This window comes from Solanum pennellii, chromosome 3 (assembly GCF_001406875.1).
Source record: "Solanum pennellii chromosome 3, SPENNV200".
Classification (NCBI taxonomy): domain Eukaryota; kingdom Viridiplantae; phylum Streptophyta; class Magnoliopsida; order Solanales; family Solanaceae; genus Solanum; species Solanum pennellii.
In genome coordinates this window covers 71,047,448-71,059,278 of record NC_028639.1, presented here as the reverse complement: position 1 = coordinate 71,059,278, position 11,831 = coordinate 71,047,448, and the positions used below count along the sequence as shown (strand labels likewise).

The window sequence follows — 11,831 nt, the reverse complement described above, 5'->3', positions numbered from 1 at the left end:
CAAGATGCACAATTTCTCACACCTGAATAATTTTTTCATTCTCATTTAAAGGCATTTGTATATTGATATTAAAGCACTCGTTTTGGATTTTCATTCAAATATCTTGATAAACAAACTGAAAAATATTGTTGATTCACATAAGCCAAAGAATTCGAAAAACAAATGTCATTAGTGACTGAGCCGCCAAAAACACTTGAGTTAGAAAGTTGTTGAAGAGTACTAGCTAAATCATGTCTTGTAGCAAGTAGATTGCCACAACAAACAGCATGATATAAGACCTAAGACGATCGAGACTGTTTGTTTGCTTAATGGTTCTCTGTTATGTTGGTGCTTGATCGAAGCTTCAAGCTCCTGGATGGAGCAGCTGGCACATCTTCTGCAAAATCATTTTCAAGTGTTGGAGGAACGCCCCATCTGCCTTGAGATTGCTGGAACGCCGTCTGCAGAACCATTTACAAGTGGTGGAAGGACGCCTTATTTGCCTCCAGATTCAAGTGGTATGGAAACATTAACACTGCTATCTGACATAGCTCGTGCATATTGCCTTGGATCTTCTAGATGTTCTGCAACAACTGGGTGGATATTTGAACTGCTGCAGAAAAATGACAAGGTTATTGAAAGAATTACTTCAAATATCATAATGAATTCTGTTTGGTCAATTATCCTGACATTTCTTCTCGAGGCTATCAGACATCATAGATTTACTTATTGGATGGACACAGGGATACACAGAAGTTCAAAAATCAAACACCTGAAACATAGCATTCCGAGGATATTCCAGGTGACGCCAGACATGTCAATTCCAGCAAATCTCCCCACTCCATTGCAATAACATGATTTTACAAATACATGATTGCAAAACGAAATTCTTTTGAAACATTCATCCCAATTTCTTTAAAAAAAGATGGTCTAGAATAGTGAATTTTGTAGTCCTCTTGTATGTATAAAATGTATGTTATGTTCAAACATAGCCATGCATGATTGATATCTTTTTACCAATTGCCAAGTCTGAGGGTTCCCCCCCTTTCCCGTGATGAGTTGCAGTTCAAACTTGGGGACTCGATGTTGCTCTGATATCGATTTCACTATTCTAGGTCACGAAACAAAAAGAAGAATGACGATTTTTGTCTTCAATAGTCGATTGCAGAGTATCTTAAATTAAAGCAGTAAACAAGTTTGCAGGCAGCAAAAAATACCCAGGAATAATACCGGCATCGCATATGGAGAGTGAATATGCACACAGTTGCATCCAAGAAACTGGCATGTATCAGCTGGCTATCACATTAGAAATTGGGGCAGTACTTCAGCACGGAACCCACTGTAGAACTAATAACCAACTGTAGTCCGGGAGAGGACTTACCAACTGTAGTCCGGGAGAGGACTTACCTGCTGCTTTAAGCATTTCAACTTTGTTTTTTCATAAATTGCAAGCTGTGCGTCATGCACAACAAAGAAATGAGTTTGATCCTGATGAACTGCACTCTGGTATCTGATTGAGATATCGATCGACCCCGTAGCTGCAAGGATCTGGCCCTCTGCATTCCCGCCCAACAGTGCTCCATACACAGCTCTACAAAAGCAGATGATGTTGATAAATACAGAAGGATAAGAAAGAGCAACGAAAAATATAAAGAATAACCCCTTTAAAGAGTGTCAGAAATGCAGAGTGATTTTTTTTTTTTAAGATCAATGATCATTTGAGATGTGGATGTAGGCTTAGTATTTGTTATCAGTAAAAGACATTAAAAATCCAAAAACTAATCATGACTGCAGAGAGATTATGCAAAACATGCAATATACTCAGCTCATCTATAGGCTATGATAGCCAAGCATATAAGTCATTAACCTGAGAATCAGCTCCCGAGGAAACTAGCACATTGAGCAAATGAGAGAAGGCAAGGCCAGTTATCCTTTTAGAGTGCCCTCTAAGCTTGCTTTTAACCTTCAACAAGAGATTGACATCTACTAAATAACAACATATGGTAACTGGCCCAAAACAGGAAATCAGATGACTACCAATCACAACAAAGACTTCGTCTTTATCTTTATCATACCTCACCCAGTCGGACATTATAGAATTATCCATGCCAATAGTGATGATGTTGTTATCTTGAGGATGGAAGGCAATATAAGTTGCTGCTGGAGGTGGAGGCATGAAACTCTCTGCATCCATAAGATATAATTCAGCACTGAGTCTTTGAGTCAAGGGTAGAAATAAAAAGAAGACAATCTTGTTATACCTTGAATGTCATCATGTTGAACAAGGAGATCTTTCCACCAGATGTTGATATCACATAGCAAGCATTCTTGGACAAAGCAAAGCAGGAGACAGCTTCCTCATGGTTTGGTTCTTGCACATCATTTGTCATTAAGATGCCTCTTGAAGGTTGCCACAGTGCTGGTGAAACACTGGTTGTTGCCTAAAGAAAGATTGACACAACTCTCAGAATCACTTCCGTACAAAATGGAGGAAAGCCACAATTTTGGTTATTTCCTTGCCCCCTGAATTGCGCTCATTTCTTAGCCACTTCCAATGCAGGTTAATAGCATTCGATGCTAATACTAAGATGGCATCACCAGAGTTTGTACATATTAACCTTGATATCTGGAGTGAGCAAATTGAATCATAATCAGAAACTGAATCATCAAAACTAACACAATTGAAACAAACCAGGGAAGAAATATTGATAACTAAACAAACTCTCCAGCTAAGCATTATTTCCTAGTAAGAGTTCACTGTGAAATTTTCTGCCAGATTACAATGCCCTCACATCCATGTTGTGCAGTCACAGAGATACAACACCTTCCAAATTGTGGGGTACGGGGAAGGAACATGGCTACAATTCAGTAGAAAGCACTTAGGATGTGAACTTGAAATACCAGGCAGAAGTTTAGTTACTATTGCTAGTCCAAAGTTGGGCACCATTGAAGTTGTCAAATCATTGGGCACAAACATCAGCGGCCTATTGCTCTGATCTAGACAATCTATAAGGACACAGACAGAAGGATCTCCGAAGATGCAGAAAGTGATACTTGATCATCAACTCTTCTTTACTATAAGTTGAAAAACCTATTAGGGAAAAGAAAAGAGACTAGAATACATAATGTGTAGGTGCTAGACCTCGTTTAGGAGGCCTTAAGCTTCCCATGACGTTCTGAAAGATCACCTTTTTTGAAATTTTAATTTCACTTCAATAGAATCAAAACTGGTGACCAAGATAGAAAAATGAGATGCCGCAAAACCAAGACCCCTTCCCTCCCAAACAGGAGGAGAACCCACACTCATATGAAAAGAGAAGCACAACACTGCCTGGATCATATGGTTCATTTCCACTAAACTTGACACGAACAATTTTATTTGCTGATGGCATGTTCTGATGTCACACGCCTTGATCATCTCCGATTCTGCACAAAAGTGTTAAGAAAAACACTAAAGTTTCCACTTGTATGTTCAACGGAAAAGTCTTTTATCTTATACATAAATTATTCGCTATCAGTAATTCATGAGATAACAAACATAATTAGATACTTCATGAATCAAGAGACATGGGGATTCTACCCTAGCCACTCCAAGAAGCTTCAAGGACTGCACTGTAATGGATCACTAATTTCCTTGAACTTCTATATCTTGAATTTGTCGTAAGGCTCTTCATTAATTCGGAATCATACATTTCTTGCATGCCCATTTTTACAAAGCTAGTAGGATGCCAAAAATACATATTAGTAGATGATATTGACATGAAAAGCAGACAAGACTTCTTAGTGTGTCTTCCACTTTTAAACATAATGAGTATCTATATATCTTGTTTATACGTAGGAAGTCTCTCAAACTAAAAAGTTACAACAACATACTGGTGCAATTTCACAAAGTGGGATCTGGGGAGGGTAAGATATATGCAGACCTTACCCCTATGACCCTATACTATTGGCCATTGGGGGTAGAGAGGTTGTTTTCGACAGACCCTCGGCTCAAAAGAAAAATTGAATTCGAAGCACGATTATAAGGAAATAAGGGCGCAGAAATACAAAACAAACAAAACAACAAATAATAATAAATACTAATAACAAAGAAAATATATGATTATGGATAAGGAAATGAAACACAATAATTACTAATAGATAAAAAAACCCTAGAAATTAAAAAGAAAAAGAAGTTACATGAGACGCCATTGATGGAGTTAATTCAACAGGTTTGAAGTTCAATTCAGAACCCTAAATTTGTTGAACTTTAAGTCTATTATATTAATTCCATCAATAGCATCTCATGTAACTTATTTTTTCCTTTTCAATTTATAGGGTTTTCTTGTCTAACAATAATTACTTCATTTCATTAATCTAATATTTTCTTTGTTATTCAGTGTTTATTACTATATGTTGTTCTATTTGCTTTGTATCTCTTTTACTCCCTTATTTCCTTATATATGTTTCAAAACCCACTTTTCTTTTGAACCGATAGTCGATCGGAAACAACCTCTCTACCTCATAGAGATAGTGGTAAGGTATGCATGCATTTTATCCTCCGTAAACCCCTCTTTTGGGATTGCACAAGGTATTTTGTTGTAGCTGTAACTTTTAAGTTTGAGGCTTCCTACTTAGAATAAACACTCATTTCATTTAAAAGTGGAGGACACACAAAGAAATCTTGTCTGATTTTCATATCAATTTCTTCTACTAATATGTATTCTACATTCAATTGGCTTTGTAAGACTGGATGCAAGACATGTAACACCCCGAACTAATGAAAAGCCTAATGACAAATCCAAAATATGGAAGGTCACTGAAATTAGAGCATCATTCCACTGCAAGTCCTTGAAGCTCCCTAAGAATCTCTGAGTCACTAAGGTATGATCCCAGATTTCTTGATTCATGAAATATCTAATTGTAAGTTCTATCTCACACACCTTTACATTGAGCATATCAATAGCAGATTATACATGTATAAAATAAGATAACATAGTAAAAATACATGTATAAAGCGAGATAACATAGAAGATAATGCATGTATAAAGTGAGATAACATAGTAGATAATACATGTATAAAATGAGATAATATAGGAGATAGTACATGTACAAAATGAGATAAAAGACTCTTAATTGAAGATACCAACTGATGCACATTAAACCATAGCTTGTCCTCCTTCAAGTTTTAGGGTTGGAAATTTCAGTGTTTTTCACATCGCCTTAGTGCACTATATGACATGATCAAAATCCGTGGCATTCATACATGTTATCAGCAAATGAAACTTCTAGTGTTAAGTTGATTGTAAATAAACCATGTGATCCAATAGAGTTGTGCTTATCTTTCCTTACAGGATATGAGTTCTCTTGCTTGGCTCTTAATCTTTTGTCGTCTCTTTTCTGTATCTTGGTCATCAGATGCAATTATATTAAGGGTAGTGATTACAAACAAAAAAGGGGGCTGAGAATAATGCTTTTTGTTGTGAAGTTATGTTTGATTCACTTGGAATCATGAGATACACAATTGTTTTTTTGTTGCTTTCTTATCTCTTAGGTTTTCTGCTTCTGTTATCTGGTAAAAACGTTTCCTCTTGTGGTTACTTCATCATTTTTAGATTGTATGTCCTTCAAGCAATTTTGTTGCATGGTCCATTCACAATCATGACTATTACTAAAAATGTATCACTTTTTTTTTTTTGAAACTACTAAAGCTGCATCTCATTTTTTAGCTATTTACTTCTTCTTTCTATTTTTTTTGCATATTCTTGAGTTTAAGGATTTCCACAAATATCCCTTTAGGTTTTCTTGATTCTAAGATTATGAGAAGAGGCAAAAAAATCTCAATGTAATTTACTTGTAGGCAGACGCCATTTAGCCGGTAAAGATATCATTAATTATTGCTTTTTTAAATTCAGTAATTATTAACTATATGTTTATCATAAATTACTAACACTTCTTGCATATGTGTAATATTAACTTGAAAACAGTCTATTAAGCATTCATTCGAAGGAAGATATATGTTAATTTTATTTTTGTATTGTTTCTACTATAATACAACAACTTCTTGATACATACGAAATTATAAAAAGGAGAGTACAAGTTCATATAGATAAGGCAAAAACGTGAAATATTTACAACCATAGCCAAAGTTCAGTGTTTTGAGAGGCTAGGCACTCACCTTTGGAGTGAGGCTAGACATGCACCTTTGGGAGTTGAATTTACAAACCATTCCACTGATAGCAACAAAAGAGGCCACCTATCTGCAAATCCAGAATTTGTTTGCTGATTCTACATATATTGGATTTACTGTAGGCTACATGATATTATAGCAAAGGACACCTGGTCATGTTTGTGTAAAGAAAAAAATGGAACCCTAAGATTTAGTTCTAGATGCCCTGGAAGCTAATACCTTTATTGTTTGCCAAAACCTTTATCACATTTTCATTAGCAGAAACAGGCTAAATAGAGAAATGAATCGGATTGCATTAAATAATTTATTCATTGATATAAAAGGAAAAAGCAGTTAAATATAGTGTACACAACACCACAATTTTCTCAATGAATAAAACTTACGGGATGGTCCACATCGGAGAATTTGATTGAGAAATCATCCACCGCTGCCACAAATCGATTTTTAGTTGTATCAAATTGCACAACACCCATCAGTGTTTACAAAAACCCTAGATTTTGAATGGTAAGTAAAGAAAAAGATTTGGGTAGATGTGATTCTGCCATAGATGAAGCCTTCTCTATAACGGAGAAGCTTCATTGGTGTTGCGCCGTCATGCTACTTGGCCGATTCTGGGTTTGGTTAGGTTTCGGCTTCAGTAAGATTTATATATGAAATGCCTTTCACTTTTGTATCATTTTTGTGGCTGTTGGATGAATATGGATGTATTTTTGTTCTTTATTCTTATTTCACCCCAATTAGACTTTCCTACAAATTACTATATTTTGTATCATAAATAAAAATAATTTATTTTACATATATAAAAAATTTATACCAGGTATATATTAGAAATATATCTTCATATTTAATAAATATTTTTTTTAACAAAAGGTGTTTTTGTCATTATAATTTATACCATGAATATCTGTCTAATTATTTTATACAAAAATATAACAGTGATATGAATTTTCTATAAATTATATTTGTACCATAAAAATACATGGTATATTTCAGATATAAAAACATATACCATGCATATGTAGTTAACAATAATAATAAATTATATGTAATACCTATATTATATTTTTCTATAAAAATATACTTTCAAAATAATAAATTTATATGAAAAATATAACAATAATCTAACTTTGCCATTAATTTTATTTATACCATGATATGTTTTAGATATAAGAATTATATACCAAAAATGAGTATTACATATAAAATTATATAAGAATATATTGATTTTACATGAAAATAAAGAGCGATGTGAAAATAAAATATTTGATTATATATATATATAGAGAGAAATAAGTGATATCCTTTTGAAGGTATTTTTGTACCATGCTCCAAGTTTCATAGTTTGTATCATCAGTTCATATTACATTTGGCATGAGAGTGAGTTGTCTTTTTCTCACAAAAATTCTGGTCCATTCTCAACGAGCCAAATCGGAGAATCAAGCTATACAATAAGTAAATTTATGTGTCTGATATCCTCAAGAAGTAATGTCAGGATACGTAGTCACTTCATCAAACTTATTTCATCTCTGATATTTGAAGTAATTTTTCAATAACTTTGTCATATTTTTGCAGCAATTCAAATATCCAAACCAATTTGCATTAGGTATTCCAGATGGTAGTGTTCATGTTTTTGAACCACTTGAATCTGAAGGTAAATGGGGTGTCCCTCCACCACTTGAAAATGGCTTTGCAAAAGGTGTGCCAGCTGCGCCATCTATTGGAGCTTCAGGCTCCGATCAAGCACCGACATAACAAAGAAACCTCTAAGGCACACCTTTTGCAAAGTCATTTTCAAGTGGTGGAGGGACACCCCATTTATCTTCAGATTCAAGTGGTTCAAAAACATGAACACTACCATCTGGAATACCTAATGCAAATTGGTTTGGATATTTGAATTGCTGCAAAAATATGACAAGGTTATTGAAAAATTACTTCAAATATCAGAGATGAAATCAATTTGGTGAAGTGACTACGTATCCTGACATTACTTCTTGAGGATATCACACATAAATTTACTTATTGTATGCACACGAGGATGCAGAGAAGTTGAAAAAATCAAACATCTGAAACATAATATTCCGAGGGATACTCCAGTAATGCTAGAAATGTTCATACTGGAAATCAGATGCCCCACTTCATTGTAATAACATGATTTTACACATACATGATTGCAAAATGAAATTCTTTTGAAATATTCATCTCAATTTTTTTTAAAGCAAGATGGTCTAAGAAAGTTAATTTTGTAGTCCTCTTGTATGCGTTAATGTACGTTATGTTCAAACATATAGCCATGCATTGGTTCATATCTTTGTAACAATGGCCAACTTTGAGGGGGGGTTTCACCTTTCCATGATCCGTAGCAGTTCAGACTTCAGGACTGGATATTGTTCTGATACCAATTTCACTATTCTAGCTCATGAAAGTCTAACTACAAGAAAAATGACGTTTTCTTCTCTTCAAAGGTGGATAGCAAAATATCATTAAAATTAAAGCAGTAAGAAGTCGTTTCGTAGAATGCATTAGAAAAAATAATGCGTGTCTTAGTTTTATGTTCCAATATATGTATACCTATTACTACACTCTACTTGGTATTATGCTAAATATTACCTATACATACAAATTCATGGTCTTAGCAAAAGTTCAGTGTTTTGGATGGCGACAGGAGACAAATATCCAACAAGGGTCTGCCTCACCTAGCGGCAAGGCGAGAGGCTAGGCACTAACCTTTGGAGTGAAGCTAGACATACACCTTTGGAGTTAAATTTACACACCATTCCACTGATGGCAACAAAAGAGGCCACCTATATGCAAATCCAGAATTTGTTTGCTGATGCTACAGATATTGGATTTACAGGCTGCAAGATATTATAGCAAAGGACACATGGTCACTCTCTGCATCCATAAGATAATAATTCAGCACTGAATCTTTGAGTCAAGGGTAGAAATAAAAAGAAGACAATCTTGTTATACCTTGAATGTCATCATGTTGAACAAGGAGATCTTTCCACCAGATGTTGATATGACATAGCAAGCATTCTTGGACAAAGCAAAGCAGGAGACAACTTTCTCATGGTTTGGTTCTTGCACATCATTTGTCATTAAGATGCCAATTTGAAGGTTGCCACAGTACTGGCCGAAACAAAGATTGACACAACTCTCAGAATCACTTCTGTACAAAATGGAGGAAAGCCACAATTTTGGTGTACATTTACCTTGCCCCCTGAATTGCGCTCATTTCTTAGCCACTTCCAAAGCAGGTTAATAGCATTCGATGCTAATACTAAGATGGCATCACCAGAGTTTGTACATATTAACCTTGACACCTGGAGTAAGCATATGGAATCATAATCAGAAACTGAATCATCAAAACCAACACAGCTGAAACAAACCAGGGAAGAAATATTGATAACAAAACAAACTCTCCAGCTAAGCATTATTTCCTAGTAAGAGTTCACTATGAAATTTTCTGTTCAATGCCTGATTACAATGCCCTCACATCCATGTTGTGCAGTCACAGAGATAAAACACCNGGTTATTGAAAAATTACTTCAAATATCAGAGATGAAATCAATTTGGTGAAGTGACTACGTATCCTGACATTACTTCTTGAGGATATCACACATAAATTTACTTATTGTATGCACACGAGGATGCAGAGAAGTTGAAAAAATCAAACATCTGAAACATAATATTCCGAGGGATACTCCAGTAATGCTAGAAATGTTCATACTGGAAATCAGATGCCCCACTTCATTGTAATAACATGATTTTACACATACATGATTGCAAAATGAAATTCTTTTGAAATATTCATCTCAATTTTTTTTAAAGCAAGATGGTCTAAGAAAGTTAATTTTGTAGTCCTCTTGTATGCGTTAATGTACGTTATGTTCAAACATATAGCCATGCATTGGTTCATATCTTTGTAACAATGGCCAACTTTGAGGGGGGGTTTCACCTTTCCATGATCCGTAGCAGTTCAGACTTCAGGACTGGATATTGTTCTGATACCAATTTCACTATTCTAGCTCATGAAAGTCTAACTACAAGAAAAATGACGTTTTCTTCTCTTCAAAGGTGGATAGCAAAATATCATTAAAATTAAAGCAGTAAGAAGTCGTTTCGTAGAATGCATTAGAAAAAATAATGCGTGTCTTAGTTTTATGTTCCAATATATGTATACCTATTACTACACTCTACTTGGTATTATGCTAAATATTACCTATACATACAAATTCATGGTCTTAGCAAAAGTTCAGTGTTTTGGATGGCGACAGGAGACAAATATCCAACAAGGGTCTGCCTCACCTAGCGGCAAGGCGAGAGGCTAGGCACTAACCTTTGGAGTGAAGCTAGACATACACCTTTGGAGTTAAATTTACACACCATTCCACTGATGGCAACAAAAGAGGCCACCTATATGCAAATCCAGAATTTGTTTGCTGATGCTACAGATATTGGATTTACAGGCTGCAAGATATTATAGCAAAGGACACATGGTCACTCTCTGCATCCATAAGATAATAATTCAGCACTGAATCTTTGAGTCAAGGGTAGAAATAAAAAGAAGACAATCTTGTTATACCTTGAATGTCATCATGTTGAACAAGGAGATCTTTCCACCAGATGTTGATATGACATAGCAAGCATTCTTGGACAAAGCAAAGCAGGAGACAACTTTCTCATGGTTTGGTTCTTGCACATCATTTGTCATTAAGATGCCAATTTGAAGGTTGCCACAGTACTGGCCGAAACAAAGATTGACACAACTCTCAGAATCACTTCTGTACAAAATGGAGGAAAGCCACAATTTTGGTGTACATTTACCTTGCCCCCTGAATTGCGCTCATTTCTTAGCCACTTCCAAAGCAGGTTAATAGCATTCGATGCTAATACTAAGATGGCATCACCAGAGTTTGTACATATTAACCTTGACACCTGGAGTAAGCATATGGAATCATAATCAGAAACTGAATCATCAAAACCAACACAGCTGAAACAAACCAGGGAAGAAATATTGATAACAAAACAAACTCTCCAGCTAAGCATTATTTCCTAGTAAGAGTTCACTATGAAATTTTCTGTTCAATGCCTGATTACAATGCCCTCACATCCATGTTGTGCAGTCACAGAGATAAAACACCTTCCAATTGAGTAGTAAGGGGAAGGAACATGGCTACAATTCAGTAGAAAGCACTTAAGATGTGAACTTGAAATACCAAGCAAACGTTTTGTTACTATTGCTAGTCCAAAGTTGGACACCATTAAGTTGTCAAATCATTGCGCACAAACATCAGCGGCCTATTACTCTGATCTAGACAATCTATAAGGACAAAGACAGAAGGATCTCCGAAGATGCAGAAAATGATACTTGATCATCAACTCTTCTTTACTATAAATTGAAAAACCTATTAAGGAAAAGAAAAGAAAATAGAACACATAATGTGTAGGTGCTAGACCTCGTTTAGGAGGCCTTAAGCTTCCCATGACGTTCTGAAAGATCACCTTTTTTGAAATTTTAATTTCACTTCAATAGAATCAAGACTACTGACCAAGATAGAAAAATGAGATGCCGCGAAACTAAGACCCCTTCCCTTCCAAACAGGAGGAGAACTCAAACTCATATGAAAAGAGAAGCACAACACTGCCTGGATCATATAGTTCATTTCCACTAAACTTAACA

The 11,831-nt window shown here is 35.2% G+C and overlaps 1 protein-coding gene across 29 annotated transcripts in view; it reads right to left on the bottom strand.

Moving 5' to 3' along the window:
• Positions 1–62: 62 nt before the first annotated feature.
• Positions 63–11,831, bottom strand: part of LOC107013672 (protein TOPLESS-like) — a 29,206-nt gene continuing 17,437 nt past the window's right edge. Inside the window, exons 1-14 of one of the 29 annotated variants that reach the window (XR_003577613.1) lie at positions 10,976–11,805; positions 10,734–10,892; positions 10,488–10,655; positions 9,361–9,471; positions 9,119–9,277; positions 8,873–9,040; positions 6,532–6,575; positions 6,137–6,271; positions 2,241–3,405; positions 2,055–2,163; positions 1,847–1,942; positions 1,387–1,570; positions 1,197–1,275; positions 63–592 (exon numbers count right to left, since the gene is read on the bottom strand). Coding sequence is in view for 12 of the 29 variants with exons in the window: in XM_027915979.1 (XP_027771780.1) it covers positions 475–592; positions 1,210–1,275; positions 1,361–1,570; positions 2,055–2,155 (495 nt within the window). In the remaining 17 variants the exon portion in view is untranslated. Of the gene's footprint in view, positions 593–1,196; positions 1,319–1,360; positions 1,571–1,846; positions 1,943–2,054; positions 2,164–2,240; positions 3,406–3,674; positions 3,697–6,136; positions 9,041–9,118; positions 9,278–9,360; positions 9,472–10,282; positions 10,656–10,733; positions 10,893–10,975 lie in introns of those variants that run through there. The other 28 variants (XR_003577615.1, XR_003577606.1, XR_003577607.1 and 25 more) reach the window with 28 other exon arrangements.